General features: G+C 31.2%; 3 protein-coding genes across 3 annotated transcripts; 1 reads left to right on the forward strand and 2 right to left on the reverse strand.

Moving 5' to 3' along the window:
* Positions 1–178: 178 nt before the first annotated feature.
* On the reverse strand, positions 179–2,584 carry LOC114183673 (eukaryotic translation initiation factor 2 subunit alpha homolog). The gene is made up of 6 exons (XM_028070811.1): positions 2,102–2,584; positions 1,919–2,005; positions 1,688–1,834; positions 1,435–1,539; positions 738–836; positions 179–559 (listed from the first exon to the last, which is right to left on the reverse strand). Exons 1-6 carry the CDS (start codon positions 2,531–2,533, stop codon positions 407–409), a joined length of 1,023 nt encoding a protein of 340 aa, XP_027926612.1. The 5' UTR covers positions 2,534–2,584; the 3' UTR covers positions 179–406.
* A 1,112-nt stretch (positions 2,585–3,696) lies between these two features.
* On the reverse strand, positions 3,697–6,369 carry LOC114175272 (ferritin-3, chloroplastic). Its single transcript, XM_028060056.1, has 8 exons — positions 5,935–6,369; positions 5,655–5,738; positions 5,499–5,559; positions 5,298–5,385; positions 4,774–4,835; positions 4,612–4,677; positions 4,408–4,471; positions 3,697–3,955 (listed from the first exon to the last, which is right to left on the reverse strand). Exons 1-8 carry the CDS (start codon positions 6,240–6,242, stop codon positions 3,903–3,905), a joined length of 786 nt encoding a protein of 261 aa, XP_027915857.1. The 5' UTR covers positions 6,243–6,369; the 3' UTR covers positions 3,697–3,902.
* Positions 6,370–13,717: 7,348 nt separating this feature from the next.
* On the forward strand, positions 13,718–14,799 carry LOC114163114 (LOB domain-containing protein 12-like). Its single transcript, XM_028047206.1, has 2 exons — positions 13,718–14,139; positions 14,337–14,799. Exons 1-2 carry the CDS (start codon positions 13,984–13,986, stop codon positions 14,676–14,678), a joined length of 498 nt encoding a protein of 165 aa, XP_027903007.1. The 5' UTR covers positions 13,718–13,983; the 3' UTR covers positions 14,679–14,799.
* The last annotated feature ends 1,633 nt before the right edge of the window (positions 14,800–16,432 follow it).

The following is a 16,432-nucleotide window of genomic DNA, read 5'->3' on the forward strand; positions in this document are numbered from 1 at the left end:
CGACAAAGTAAAAGACTGATCTAGCTTGAGCATTGCCAAAGACGATACAAGAAAGAACCGCATCACAAAGTAGGGTGTGGCCTTAGTTCAGCATCAAAGTGAAAAAATGAAAAGAAAGAACATGGGAAGTGCCTTCGCAAGAATCTACTAATCAATAGCAAAAACCAGAGAGAACATGGGAAGAGAAAGAGAGGGCTGATAAACTCCTTAGTTTGGATTGATATTCCTTAACAATAAATTCTAATCTCGCTTCGCAATATACATATGACTCAACAAATAGTAATTCAAAATTGTATTACACAACAGCATTTGAAAGCGGTTTATAAAGAATAATAAAGAAGACAAAATTAGTAAAGCCCTACTCTGCCATCGATGCCTTACTATACCCACAAGTTCTTTTTTTTTTTCACTCTGTTATCGCAGAACCGTTATCCACATCAACCTCGCCCATTCCTGTATCTTCTTCCTCTTCACTGTCTTCATCACCACTTACCTCCTCATTATCTTGGCGTAACTTGGCCATGTGCTCAGCAAGCAATTTATCATCACGTTCACTCACCTGAAACAAAAATTCAGTGTCAACCCTCCCAGAAGTAAGAAAGTACAAGAATTCTACTCTCTCCCTTTACTGGCATCAAAAGATAGGGAACAGGATCCAAAGGCAGATGAAAAAAATATTTGTATGCATAAAATATATAGATGATAATCAAAAACCAAAAAGAGGAAGTGACACTCACTGCTCTAGCTCCTTCCTTGACCACAAGTTTACCCTTGTGTTGCTCTATTGATTGAGTGCAAGCGGTAATGGCATTGTTTAGAACCAATATTCCTTGCTCCTATCGAGACCGTCACAAAATACACAAATTATTTTCGATGGTAAGTTTATCAATTGGAATTTATTACACAAATCTACAATAGTCTCTTGTATATGGATATTAAATACCACACATGACATTGTCCAGCAGATGTAATTTTAATAATCCAAGTTTATTGAGCTCTCGAGATGTCTTTCTACAACACAATTGGAATTAAAATCTCTGCAAAGTATCCACAGACAAGCCATGACTAAAGCTACTTCTAGATTTATTAACACTGGGTATCAAGATAAAAAAAATGTCTAAGAAAAATTAATTTTCATCAGGTAACGAAAGATACCACGACCAAACAACATATAGCAAGAGAATGTTCAGGCTTTTCAGGGTGAATTCTATTTGGCTGTTAGGCAATCATAGTAGGTTAAAAATTCGCCAACCTAGTTCTAGAACCCCAATACCCTCAACTACTATCTAAAATACAACACTAGTGACAAACTCATACTTCACATATCCAAAAATTTATATACTGAAGCAAAAATCTCCAAGGGCAGAATATGCACTCAATTCTGGTAAAAAAAGGCAATCATCATATGAAAATATATGTGAAGATTGCAGTAACCTTGTCCAGTGTCTGAGTGGTAAGAACATAAAGTGGGGGAGCAACAAGTTTAATTTTGACAGGGCAGTCGTCGTTTCCAGCAGCTTCAGCTCTACGCATTGCCTCCTGCATAAGCAAATGATCATAAAACCTGAGAATACTGTGGTAGATAAGTTATAGGCAGCAACAAATCAAAATAGCAGATTAGATGCTTAAAGGAAAAAGAAGATCTTTTATCCAAAATAAAAAAAGGAGCAATAGAAATAAGTAAGACCTTAATGTGAAGAACGCCATCAAATTGAAAACATTTCATTTCAATATCTGCCCTAATTTTCAAGGGCTGTGGGGTCATCCGTCTCCTAATATTCTTCACAAGAGAATCCTTCACTTCTTCAGAAACAGCCGGCACTACCTTAGTCACCTATGGCCAGCAACAGAAAATACATTTATCCAACAACAAGACATAACGAAATGGGTTAAGTTTTACAGTGATAAAAACGTTTACCTCCTGCCCATCAGGGCCAACTTCCTTGACCTCACGAGTGAGAGTATTCAAAACAGAATCAGGATCAGTCACAATTATTTTGAAAGCCTGCAAAGAGTGAATTTTAATCAGCAACTACAACTACTAAAAGAGTGAGAAAAAAAAGAAGCATAAAAGAATTACAAAAGAAAGAAGAATGGGGACCTCAAAAGCATGGCCGTATTTGCGATACAAGGGCCATGCAATGTGAATGTAGAGGTCCTCCAAATCGATGCTTAGGGTTTCGGCGACGTGGCGCATGATGGAATGGACGAGCTTGCTCTTGTTGTATCTCTCCTCGCAGGCCTGAATGTCCTCTTCGGAGACCCTGCGCTTGCTGAGATCGATGTAGCCCTTTTCCTTGTCGACACGGAGGACCATGACGGGCTCGATGCGGCCCACCTTGATGAGGCTGCTGACGCTCCGAATCCGACGGCGGGAGAGCTCTGAGAACAAGATCATGCCCTCGATGTTGTTGTACTCGAGAAGCGACACGTAGGCACCCATGTCAGCGATGTTCTTCACCTGTATCATCACCGCCATGTCCACCTCCGGGTACTTCGCCTCGTACATACGACATTCCAGGTTCGGACCCATGCTTACTTTACCCAGCCTTTAGTTTCTTTCTTTCAGTTGTGTAGGAAAGCATCTGAACAAATCCTAAAGCTTTATATGTTACATGTTCTTGGGCTCTTAATTGGAATCAATATAAGCCCAAAGACGAGTTTATGATTTTGTTTTATATATTTTTTAACTTTTTCATCTTTATTTAGTATCGTATTTGAACTTATATTTATTTTTTCAATAATTATATATTTTAAACACCCATTATAGACAATGGAAGCATCATATTCATAATCCGTTTGTGGGCATTTATTTTACTTTTATTTTATAGAAATAACAAATACTTAAGTTTGAATTTTTTAAGCAAGGATTGGAGCACCCATATATTTTTATTTTTATTTTCGTTTCTACATTACAAGAATTTAAATATATTTGAATATTAATTTATATTAGTTTTAAACTGAGTAAAAACAAAAAATAATGATTATTCTTTTATATTATGTATATTTTTAGTGTTACGATTAATAATTTTAAAATAAATCATCCTTCCTTATTTTTTCTTCGGAAATAAAACTTCTTTTTACGATATAAATATTTTGTACTAATCAATATTATAATATCAAAATTAATATGTAGACAGCACGTTTTAAGCTCTAATTAAATTATAATTGCTTTTAATAAAAGTAAATGCTAAAACAACTTCTATATTAAATATAATATATTATTTAATTAAATTAAATATTTAAAAAGTTTAATTATCTTAAATTGAAATATTGTATATTATCTTCATTATATTAATTCATATTTTTCATTTTTTAATATTAATATATTTATAATTAAGGGAAAAAAAATGAAAACAGCGTTTAAAAATATTAAAACTTTAAAGATAACAAACATTTGTTCTGAAACTAAAACATTCGAAATCATATTGAGATAAAGTAAAAATACATTCTCTTTCTATAATAAATTAGATATTTTTTGGTTGTTAATACATCCATGAGAACAATAAGAATCACATAAGGTAGAGATATAAGCCAAAAAACACTGTTGCTATCTAGTCATTGTTGAACATGGACTTTCAACAAGGCCTTGAATTAAAACTTCCCAGGCATCATGCTAGTGTATACGAAGCTAAAAATAATCGAACTTTCACCTGATATATGTATTATCGTGAAATACCAAATAAAAAACCAAGATGATAAACAGCAGTTTTAATATTATTATTTATACTTCTAAATTTTAAGTTATGAAAACATATATAAGCATAATATTAGAGTTAAGTTGAGTTACAATTCCATATCATTCAATATCTCCATTTCTTCATCTCTAGCCAACAACTTTAAAATACGATCTCGAAGAACCAGATTAGAACTAACTAGATAGTGAAAACAAAAAATTGACATCAAGCAGTAACTCCCTCCTCATGGAGCAACATTTGATCAAAGTGCCACACACCTGAAAATTCACATCAAACAAAACAATGCAATTAGTTTCTTTTAAAACATTTGAGAATGACATATTCGGTTTTTTCACTATAGTGTTCATTTTGAAATTACCATAATGGTACAAGGTTTTTTTTAAAAAAAATTGAATATGGACAAATTATCCCAAATTGGCACAAATTCATAACGAAGTGTCAAATTAAAACGACTTCATAGAGACGAATTCAAGTTATGACAACTTATGTTAAAAATGAAGTCGTTATATCATGACACCACTTCAATTCATCTTATTCTAAGTTTGGAATAGTCTCAAATTGCGACAAGTTTACTTTTAGCAACGAAATCGTGCCAACTTAATCCATATTCAATTTTTTTTTAAATTGTCCCATTATGAAATTACACCAGAACGGCGAAAAAACAAGAGAAATTCATCAAAGTAGATGCAGCTCAACAAATATTTTTTACCATGTCCTTTGCCAACTCTTCTGAGCTGGGCAACATACTCAGAGATTTTTTTAATAGCTTCGACCTGGCCAAATAAAAACAAATTATTTTTCTTTCGTGAATTTAAAATTTAAAGTATGTAAATTGAATATTGATCAAAGTCACTTAACAATTTCTCTAATAAACTAGAAGACAAAAATTCCTCAAATTGCAACACCACATTACCTGTTCACCTAAAAATTCGCTTTCAATAAAATCTGTTAATTGCACATCATTGTTCTTTGAGGCAACCTGTCAAACAACATGTAACAAGGTCAAAGAAAGGAATCCGCATTTTAATAACATTGAATTGGACATAAAGGAGACAAACAAAAAAACTCATCTTACACTGTGCAAGTTAAGAAGCTTCTCATTTGTCAACTTCTCCAAAGACAGAGCAAGTTCCATTGCTGCAACAAGAAACAAACACAAAACACATTTAGTGTCATACTTACAAATTTACAGGGGAAGTTCAGGCAAAGCGAAAACTTTGAACAAGTTGTCTTACATTATCTGTTACATATGAAACGATTGTGGTAAGAAATTATATATTTTATAATCTTACCAAATTAACTCAACGTGTGCATAAAAACAGGTTAAACGTAAAGTGCTATCAGAATTCAGTTCAATTTTTTAGCCATAAATGCAATTGCAAATCATACAATGAAGAATTGCTGGAAATCTTAATTATTTCAGCTTTTGTTCTATGTTTGTTATACATAATCTTTAAATGTTCAACCTAAAATGAGGCTCTAAAACTAAACAAGGATCTCTCGTTAAAATAAATGCACACGGTGCAGCAAAAGAGAACGGTTTGGTTATAAATTATATGAAAAAAAAAAACAGAACAAGAGAGGGTCATACACACTAACCATACAGGGCATCTCCCTTTTCCTCATGGTCAAACTCAGAAAGAGGCATCACAATAGATTGTAACTTCACTTTTCCACCACGTTTGTTCTGAAAATTACAACAACATAGCAAATTTCTCAGTATCGCTTTCTAGAAAACAATTTTAAAAGTTAGCATCCGAAATTTGTTTGTGTAGACCGAAAACCGTAACTAATTTATACCTGATACTCCATCAATTTCTCAGCATGCTCCCTTTCCTCCTCACTTGACTCCTTAAAAAATCTGCAACGATGGAAATCATTAATTAGCAACTCCCCACAAGGTAAATTAAAACACCAGAGAGCAGAAACCGTAAATAATTATAACCAAATCATTACTTGGCAAGACCCTTGAGCGCAACATTGTCCCTGTCGAAGTAGGCAAACATCGCATGATAAACATACGAAACATTGTACTCCACACTGCAAAAGGGAAAAATAAAGCATAGAAATAAAGTGAAATCAAACAGCATAGACCCAGAAAGAATCAAAAGCCTTAATCAACTTCCACCCATAAAAATAAAGTGAAATTTATAAGGGGTTATCGTTGGTGAATATAACTAAAAAGAGAATTTGAATTTTGAAGTAAGAAAAGATAGAAGCAGGGAGCCCAACGCACTTGATCTGTTCGTTGACAACAGCCTCGCACTCATTGGTGTACTTCTGGCGAGCAAGGGAAGCTTCTGGAAGTGTGGGGACAAGGTCGAGCTCCTTCTTGACCTCTTCAAAGGGTTCAAAAACGACGCCGGTTAAGGGACGGTTGTTGGAGCCCTTGGTGGCGCAGGGAACGAAGCTTTTGGCATGAGAGTTGCAGCGAATAGCAGAAGAAGGGTTTATGAGAGGGAGTATATGGTCGGCGTTGGTGTTGGCGTTGGCGTTGGCGTTGGGGTTGAGTAGAGAGAAAGAAGAAGCGGTTCTGAGAAGCATGGTTGCAGAGAAGAGGAGAAAGGAATGTGTTGCGTTAGTTGAGCAATGAGGTTGTTAGTGTGAGGTAGATACATGATGAAGCATGATGCTGCATGGAGGTATATGCACACGTTGGAATTGGCGCGTGGGGTGCTCCTCTCCTGCATCACCATTCGCTCCAATATCTACACTCTTCTCTTCTTCCCTCCAATTCGTGCTCCTTATTTCTTTCATCTTTTAAGTGGCTACGGTTTTTTCTTCATTATTTTTTCTTTTCTGTTGGGCCCATGTTTCAATCATTCGTCACATAACCTCCTTTTTATTGGGTACAAGTTGGGTGAGGCCGCTTCTTCCTGCACCTCTAAATTGCTTTCTGCATCTCGTGAAAGCTACAATTTTACCCCTTTTTTATTTTGAGTTTCAGAATACAAAATTAAGAGACATTTCAAGATGCATAGTTTGAAATGCAAAAGTTATATTTTAGATTGGATATTTTGAAATACAAAATTTTATTTTAAAATATATTATATTTTGAATTGTACAATTTAAAATGTTTTTTTTTTAAAAAAAGAAAAAGGTAAAATGTGGAAGGTGAGAGCGATGGAGGAAGAAGTAAGGGGTGCCAGTGGTGGAGGAAGAAGAAAAGACATCAATCGAGGTTGAGGAAGAGGATGAGGGTGCTGGAGGTGGAGGAAAGAACTCTGAAGGAATGCACTAGGAGAGGAAGAGGAAGAAGAAGAAAATAAGATTAAATAAGACATTTTGTATGGGGGTGCTGGTTGAAATAATGTATGGAGGTACAGGAAGAAGTTGCAGTTGGGTTAGAGTAGAAAAGCCCAACTAAAAAGGAAGGCATCGGCCCATCAGCTCATAGGATTTGTACATATAGTTGTGTTTTGCCGCAATCTGCTCAATGGGCTTTGCAACTGTGTCAGCTCCCAAACCATCGGATCCAAAAAAACAGCCCAGTGAGCAGAAAAAAAGTACATATCGAAGTGATATGTTATAAATTTATTCTTTTTCATTTTTTAACGAGCATTCTAGAAACATTGTTAAAAAAATCTAAAAAATTATATGTTATAAATCATTCACCATATCATGGGAAGAAAACATCATGCATCTCGAAAATGAATCTTCAGAACCACGATGCTCATTTAATGTATGTCTTGGAGGTCTCATGTTTTTTTTCCCTTATAACGTGGTGAGATGTCTGTTTCTAGACTCATATTTTATTGTCTTCAACGTTCGTAATTAACCTCACGACAAGTTTCTGTCTCAGCTTCCATGTCCATGGTCTCACCTTTCGAGGGGTTGAAGTTCTAAAACTTTTCACTTTCTTTAAATTATTTTTAATTTAAAAAATAGTTTTGCTTCAACCCAAAAACACCTTGACACGAAACTGCTTATAAAATATCTTTGACTTTCAATTTCTCAATAATGTAAGACTATTTTTTTTCTTATTCGGACTGTTGTCTCTATAAGAGGATAGAAGCCTTGAAACTCATGTTTGTGTCTTACATTAAGGATTCTTCTTTTAACACTAATATTTAACTGTTGAGGCTGTTTGAACTTTTAAGTTTATTATTGTACATTGAAAGTGTTGTTTGCTAGATTAAATTAATGAAGTCCTATTTAATGGATTTTACTTTAGGATAATAAACTGAAATTTAGTTTAATTTGAATTACCATACAGTATCATAATGTCTAGCACGGATACTAATCCTCATCTATTGCCTGGAGATAAATTTGAATATATTTTTATTATAAGATGAAACTTTGAATCATGTGATGCAATTAATGCAATGAAAGCTTAGGTTTTCTACCACACCAACTCCAACTCTTACAAATATCAATGGTAATCTCCATTGAAATGAGCTTCATTTATAATAATCCCTACAACTTAATTACATGTCAGGAATCTTATTAATAGCTTGGTGGAGTTACCCATGATTTCTTTGCTTTAATTTCAAGCAACAATAAAATTAATTTTTTTAAACAATGTTCAACATAAAGTATACTACTTACTACTGAAATAATTTACAAGAATTTGAAAATTTGATTAATGTGTAACTAAGAAGGGAATGGATCCCTGCAGAGGATCCTAACCTTTCAATAACTATTTTATATAATATTTTGCAGAAAGTCCCATCTATTACTTACTGAAAAATTGTCTTTAAAAATTACTTACTGAAAGTCCCATCTATTCTTCAGATAATTAATTGATACGAGTTGTTCGTTTGTTTTAATCATAGAAAAAATTATCTTACTCATTTACCATATTTTTTGTTATCGATTACAAAAATTATAAATTAATAAAGGTATTAGTAAAAAAAAAAAAGTATCCAAGCTATGATATGAAAAAGAAAAAAAAAAAACACTGTCCAAAAAATATTTAGATTAAATAATTACTCTGTAGTTCCTAAACTATTTGATGATTTTTTATTAAGTTCTCGACCTACCTTATGACTCTTTGAATATGTATATTTTTTTATCTGAGCCCTTATATATATATATATATATATATATATATATATATATATATATATATATATATATATATATATATATATATATATATATATATATATATATATATATATATATATATATATATATATATTTTGCTTGTTGATTAAAAAACTCTATTTTTCATTTCATAGAGTAGATATGAATGACTTGCATCAACACATATAATCAAGTATAAAAACTTCGAAAAACTTGCTTTTAATTGAAAACTAACAACGATAAATACATAAAAATATATCATATTATGATAGCTGTTAAAAATAGTTAAAAAGTTGAAAAAAATAATAACATTAGAAAAAAATGTATTTGAAGTTTTTTTCATTATATGCGACTTTAATCAAATGTGTCAATAATCCGTAAGTTGTAACATGAAAAATTACCAAACATTATCAACATTAATATTTAATATATATAAACATTTTTGAAACATTGGTTAAGAGAGCAACATTAATAAATAAAATGTTGAAAGATTAAAAGCAGAATTAGGCAAAGGATTAAGAAAAAAGCATGTTTGACTGAATTACTAATTCGATTTAAGTTAATAAATAGAAAAAGATAGTTTTATTTATGGAAAATTGGTAAGAATTTATAAGAGATTAGGTAAATGACATATATATGTATGAACAACTTCGAATGGGTAACTTATTGATACAAAATAGAGAATATAATAATCGAATGGCCACAATTTGTCCCATCATTTTACACATTCATTTGTGACGAATTAAAAAGAAAGTGAGAATGAAGACTCTTCTAAAGTTGTCCGCTGAAGTTTAATCACCATTAGTAGGAGCCACCTATGCTAGCCAGCCCTAATGAATACAAATGCATGCATGGAATTAATTAATTATATTTAAAGAAGCAATTAAATATAAATAAAAGATAATCAATAGTGAAAAAGATGGTAATATCCGTGAGAGGGGGTGTATTTACTTCCTAATTTCTACGTACCAATGTTCTTCATCTTAATTTCTCTTCTTTTTCCTTATTCTTTGTCGGGCACTAATAAAAGTCTCTTTTGAAACCTTATTTGTGAAAGATGGGGAAAAGCTGGTTTAGTTTAAAACAATAAAATTGTAATATTAGTTTAATTTTTGTTTTTTAAATTTTAGTGTTTTTAGATTTAAAAAAAAAACATTTTGATCGAAAAAGTATAAAAAAACATACATTCCAAAACCCTATGATGTATAGTGTAAAGAAATAAATTTATGAAATTAAAGCACAACTCAATTTTACAAAATTTGTTCAAGTGAAAATTAATTTTTAACATGATATCATATGATTGAATTAAGCATAAAATATATTTTTCAAAATAATATCACAATCAATTAAATATTTTACTAACTATTCGTAAATACTTACTTTCATATTTCAAGATATCTATTCGTAAATACTTTGTTTCATATCTCAAGATATATATGTCTCTATATAAAAGATGTAAAATAAGACAAATTTATTATATATATATATATATATATATATATATATATGTATAAATACAAATCTTATTTACATATACGATTTTATAGAATTAAATTGAGATTATATACAATTGTATACTTTTCAAAATCTACTATAGTGATGGAAAAGCAAATTAGAGATCAAAATTGTAATTTAAAAAGAAAGTGCGTTGCTAGAAGTTTTAACGAATTGTGATATTTTAGAATTCTTTCATAAACCATTTTCTTAATTTCCTAAACGAATTACTTATGTTTCATTTTTTAATTATGTTGTATTAGCTAAACAATAATATATATATATATATATATATATATATATATATATATATATATATATATATATATATATATATATATAAAGAAGCCAAAGTCGATGACTATAAAATCATAGCTCACGAGATTAGTCTTGTCTACGTTTCAAGTTGTGAAAAAAATATTATGTATTGGATGATGAGATTGTGATGTATGTGTTTGGTATTGGGTAGAATTTTCCTTGATAAGAAAGATATAAGATGAACCTATAAAAATTGGTCTTACCCAAGAAAACCAAGTAAACCAAAACCGTTCACTAATCATGCTAAACCATGGGCGAGGACTACCCTACGTATTTATTAAAATAAAAAGACGATTTTAGTAATATTAAATAAAAAAATGGTATATGTATGATTGTTATGAAATAATAACTTTAAAATACATAGGTAAAAAAAGAGGAAGTGGTATAGTATCATAAAATCATGTTTAGTTTGTGATATAGAAGTGTTATGTTGTTGTGTTGTGTGCAGAAGGCGTTTATTGAAAAGAGTCAAAGTATGCACAGAAGTAGAGAAAGAGAAATTAATATTAACGTGGATTCACGTGAATGTTTGTATGTCCAACAAACATCCACGTTTAGCTTCATGAATTTCTTCGTATTCACCTGCTTCTCATAAACCCTACTCTTCTAACTCTTACTTAACTAATCAATAAAAACAACATGCTAACTAAATAAGCGTCAAACAACCACCATAACCTTTGGCGGCGCCGGCGATATATAACATCATTTTGTTTTCTCTTCCATTTCTTGGGGCTTCAACTTCAACATATTAGTGCCCATAGATTTTGTGCTTTCACATGAATTTCTATGTTTTAATTCTAATTAAGTATAATTAATCTCTCTTTATTTTACAATTTTAACTGACCAGTTCAAGGTGAATCATTAATTAGATTAACGGTCAAAATAACTAAAATTTAAATTTTGAAAAAAAGACAAAAAACGAAGGACCTGGAGGGAAATCATGCATGTCCCAAAAGCTGCTACTATGGGAGAACCTTATGATAGATTATTGTGGTGATGATGATTGAGCCTCATATGTCGCATTCGAATCAGTATCTCCAAAAGGTGCTTCTTCTCAACGTCATCTATTATATCTGCAGCCTCTGACAAAATAGTTTCATATATATTTTATCATTGTGGAGTGAGAATAATGCACCTTCATACTAAAAAAAAAATTGTAGTAAACTAAATTATATATAAAAAATAGTTTTTTCAGATAGGAAAGCTGGTTGAACTAAATTTAAATGAGTAATTAATAGAAATACCTTAGAGAGTAGAGCTGTCAAAATGGGTTGGAACCTGCGAGCCAACCCGGCTCACCACGGGTTCGGTTGGGTTGGGTTGAAATTTTTTTACAAATTTCAATACGAGTTAATTTTTGACTCGGTTCATTTAGAACCCGGCTCATCCAAGTTGAACCCGTGATGAGCCGGATTGACTATCAACCCGCAGATAGAAGGGTTACACAAGTATTTTTTATTAAGTTAGGCTTTACATTTGGGTCATGTTAGGTTTTTTTTTTAACCAACACATAAATAATTTGTATTTTTTTTATTTTGGTTTGTATTTGGATTGTATTAAAGTTTATTTAGATTTTAATTAGAATTATAATTTAGTTTTGACTTAAAATAAAATAATATATATATATATATATATATATTTTAATTAAGTGAATCTGTAAGCTAACTTGTTTAACCTGTTAATCCGTGATGAGTAAAGTTATCCGTTTTGATAGCTCTAATAGAGATACATTCAAGTAATTAAAATGAAAATCCTAAAGAGAAAAGGACTAATGTGAGGAGAAGAAAAACCTCAAGAAAACTTTGCACGTAATGGAAGAGACAGAAAATTTTGCATCGTTAAAAATAGTGTGTGATTGTCCGAGTAATGATTCCATTTTCAAAGAAAAGAAAGAAGCAAGATTGTATTAACAACCTTTTTCTAAAATTATAAATATCTTAAGTGAAATTAAATATAGTTTTAAAAAATTAATAGAGTTGACTTCTCGCAATTATTTTCCTTTCCGCCGTTTCCACTCGTTCAACTATCGATAGAGTTCCTTAACTCTCTTCTCATAATATCTATAATCTCGCATGGGGCTTAACAATTTCAACATTTGTTTCAATTTTCCAGTGTCAAAAAAAATATATAAAATAAATCATGCAGCTGTTTCATTGTTCTTGAAATTGTTAAAAATGGATTCAATGCCATCACGATAATCTCTTGGTCACCTTATTTGCGACCAACATTCGAAGTCCAATTCTACGAACGATATAAAGAAATAAACTTCGATTTTTTTGTTTTTCATTCAGTGAAATGATGTTTTTGGGTAAAACAAATCTCAGTCCCATTTTCAATCAAGTCCTATAAGTTTTTACAATATGCATTAATTTTATTACCTTTTCAATACCTCTGGATGGTTTGTTAGATAGTCCGATATGAGATGAATGTTAGAACAAGACATATACATTATACGTCGAATCACGTTAGATTTTTTTGTGTTTATTTTTCTTTCTTTTATTTTTTTTATTATTATCTTGTTTCTAAAAATAAAATTATGTTAGAAGTGAATTTTAAACCTAATTCAACACTTTAAAACTGATTTATAAGGTGATACCTCCTTTATATATTATAAAATTAGTTTATTTTCAGTATTATAAAATTAGTTTATCTTGAGTCGACAAGAGACTTCCAAACAACTGATAAATCTAAGTAAATCAAGTGATGATATATGATGATTAAAAGAAAGTTTAGCAGAGACAAGAACCAAGAGAAAAACAGAGACCAAAAACAAAGCACACGTATATTTTAAGAAGTACAGAATTATTAAAAGGCTTAAAGAAAAGTATGGTAAGAGTACAGTTAAAGCCTATGTCATCACCTTTTGTTTCAGAACGATCTGGACACTGAAGCCCTTTTTGGACCCTTTTGAAATTCTGCAGTAACCAACTTGTGACACTGTGTGACTGTGTCTGATGCAGAATTTCTCTTGACAAACCTATTTACCAATCACCATATAATATGTACCTCTTAATCAAATTGTCCACTTGTATACCACTTGGTGCTCTGTGAAAAAACATCCCCAAAGTACCTTTTTTTTTCCAAATTGCCCACATCACAAATATAAGTGCAATGCACAATGAAGCTGAGAAAGAATGAAGAAAATCACACATGACCTTGCCTCAGGAAATTAAATAAGCCAACCCATTAGTTTATCTGATAAAAAAATCAGAAATCTTTAGGAGTTGATACTTGAAAGTGATACTCATACTGTTGCACAAAAAGCTAGGGACTGGCCTCAAACGGTGTTGGCCATTATAAATACACCCACCCCCTCTTTCATTCCGTCAAGCTCAGTTTCTTTGTGTTCCTCACTTTCTTTTCTTCTGCTTTATTATGCTTTTAAGCTTTTACTCCCAAACCAAACAAGAAATTTTGCAGCTACCCTTTTTATCCTCTAACCAAAATGGCTGGGAATTCTCCATGTGCTTCATGCAAGCTTCTGAGACGCAGATGTACCAAAGAATGCATCTTTGCTCCTTATTTCCCTTCCAATGACCCTCAAAAGTTCGCCTTAGTTCACAAGGTTTTTGGCGCTAGCAATGTTAGCAAAATGCTGCAGGTATCTCACACAGATATTTATATTTCATTTTAGCTTCTTGGGTTTGATAACTTTTTGGTTCAAGTTAGTTTTTTTCTTCTTGTATAGTTTGAAAATATCATACCCACATGCGATATAATCAAAATAGTGTATGTATTAGCTTTTGAAGTGGAATTAGATTCATAGTGAGATTCTGACAATGTATGTTATTGGTTCAGGAACTTCCTATTGAGCAGAGAGCAGATGCTGTGAGTAGTTTGGTGTACGAAGCACATGCAAGAGTTCGGGACCCTGTGTATGGTTGTGTTGGGGCCATATCCTATTTACAGAACCAGGTTTCTGAGCTTCAAATGCAGCTTGCAGTGGCTCAAGCAGAGATACTCTGCATCCAGATGCAGCAGGAGCCAGTGATGCCGAATCCAGAAATGGAAAACCCAGATCAGAAATCTTACCTTCTCCAGAATGAACTCCCTCAGTTTCTCAACTATGCCTCTTCTAGCAATGTAATTTACGATGCTGTCTCAAGAGACAACATTTTTGGACATGATATGGTTTCATGAATTCAAAAGTTTTGCTCTTCTTTCTTCCTTGTTTAGTCCCCTACAAACATCGGTTTTCACTGTTTTAATCGCTCAGAGTGTGTAGTTGTGTGATTCTTTGAGTTAAGACAATTTAAAATAAACTTCTAAAAGTGCTGGAGACTCGTTTGTAAATTAGGTTATAGTATATAAGTTCAGTATCATTCTTTATTAAATAATTTATAATATTGAAGTAGATGTAAAGCTACATACTAAAACAATATTAGTATATTTTAAAGATTATTATTAAATTATTATATAACCCTTTTAGAGTTATTATTAAAAACATCTTCAAATATATAATTTCGTATTTGATGTGGAAACAAAACTTTGACGTGAAACAATCACTCTTATGAATTTGAATTAGTTCAAAATTAAAAAGATTAACTGTTAATATTAATATATATTGAAAGAACACGGTAGTGCGTTTGTCTCCAAAGTTTATAAATTTATTTGAATTTTTAAAACTTTAAAAGATAATATGATGAAGTGGAATCGAAATAGTGGTTTATTAATTATAGTCATTTACTGTTGCTCAATTATTTTTGATTTGCATAGTTGAAGCGTTGAAAGTTCTGTGAAGTATTTTAGTATTTTATGAAGTTAAGACAGGGGAGTGCAGTTTGATAGTAAAGTATAGGTGGCATGCGATTAAGTAATGAAAGTGTTGTGGATTAGTAACATTAATTAACCCAATAAACTAATAATTGTGATGCTTGAACATTAATGCATTCAGACGAGGGTCGGTGGTCTTTTTTAAAATGGCAAACATTCTGATGATTAATTATAAATTTAGCAATTGAAAGACAAATAAAATGATTTTGTTTTTCCACTACAACTAGAATTGTTTTTGTTGTTTGCAAGTAGGAATAAGTGTTGAAACTCTTTTTGTGTGTGGACCTCTTGGATCTTTTCTTCGAGACCATCCTCAAATATCGTGTCATTCTCCTTTCACAACATTTTATGTTTTCGATTGTGTGAAAAAAGGATAATGGAAAAAGAAATTAATAGATAAAGAAAATATGAAGAACTATGTTAGATATCTTTTACGATATATAATAATACATTTTTATGGATTAATTTTGAATAGAGTTTTATTTGAGAAATTTGAAATAGAAGGTGATGAAGGTTTGGTTTGGCATGGTGATGGATATGTTATGCATAGAAACAAAAAGTTAAGGTTTGGTATAAGCACCCTGGCACCACCACCACGTGAGGCGAAAAACTATGTAGGAAACGGTCCATTATGAGTTATTATTATTATTATTATTATTATTATTATTATTAATTATATATATATATATATGAACATCGTAGACTTAATTTTTTTTAATATTTAATTTATATATATTTTTAATTAAATTGGTCTAAGAATGAAGTAAGTAAACACTAGTGCATAATTGTATTTTTACATAGTCTTATAAATCTTAATTATAGAAAAATCGAAGTCTATAAATATATAGTAACATTTTTAAAATTTTTTAAATCTTTCTGTCTCAGATCAATAACCAATAAAAGCCTATAAAAATTTTTATGCTTCGATTATCACACATGCCTATAAAAATACCATTTCAAATATCTAAAATTATCGATCTAATTAGAAAGTGGGTTCGGTCTGTCCTAAAGTTTTTTTATTTATTATTTCATTAAAATAATTGTAATTAAATAAAATATACTTGTCTATCTTACATCTTATATTTAAGCTATGTTCATCCTACATCAATCAGATAGTATCA

Source organism: Vigna unguiculata, chromosome 1 (assembly GCF_004118075.2).
Source record: "Vigna unguiculata cultivar IT97K-499-35 chromosome 1, ASM411807v1, whole genome shotgun sequence".
Classification (NCBI taxonomy): domain Eukaryota; kingdom Viridiplantae; phylum Streptophyta; class Magnoliopsida; order Fabales; family Fabaceae; genus Vigna; species Vigna unguiculata.

Bases quoted from the DNA above. Each gene is read 5' to 3' on its own strand.
- LOC114183673 (XM_028070811.1), bottom strand. From the start codon at position 2,533: ATGGGTCCGAACCTGGAATGTCGTATGTACGAGGCGAAGTACCCGGAG. The intron at 837-1,434 runs GTTACTGCAATC...CGGTCTCGATAG, and splicing joins CCACTCAGACACTGGACAAG to GAGCAAGGAATATTGGTTCT. The intron at 560-737 runs GTGAGTGTCACT...TTTTTGTTTCAG, and splicing joins TCAAGGAAGGAGCTAGAGCA to GTGAGTGAACGTGATGATAA.
- LOC114175272 (XM_028060056.1), bottom strand. From the start codon at position 6,242: ATGCTTCTCAGAACCGCTTCTTCTTTCTCTCTACTCAACCCCAACGCC. The intron at 5,739-5,934 runs GTGCGTTGGGCT...TCCCTTTTGCAG, and splicing joins GTTGTCAACGAACAGATCAA to TGTGGAGTACAATGTTTCGT. The intron at 5,560-5,654 runs GTAATGATTTGG...CCATCGTTGCAG, and splicing joins GCGCTCAAGGGTCTTGCCAA to ATTTTTTAAGGAGTCAAGTG.
- LOC114163114 (XM_028047206.1), top strand. From the start codon at position 13,984: ATGGCTGGGAATTCTCCATGTGCTTCATGCAAGCTTCTGAGACGCAGA. The intron at 14,140-14,336 runs GTATCTCACACA...TTATTGGTTCAG, and splicing joins ATGTTAGCAAAATGCTGCAG to GAACTTCCTATTGAGCAGAG.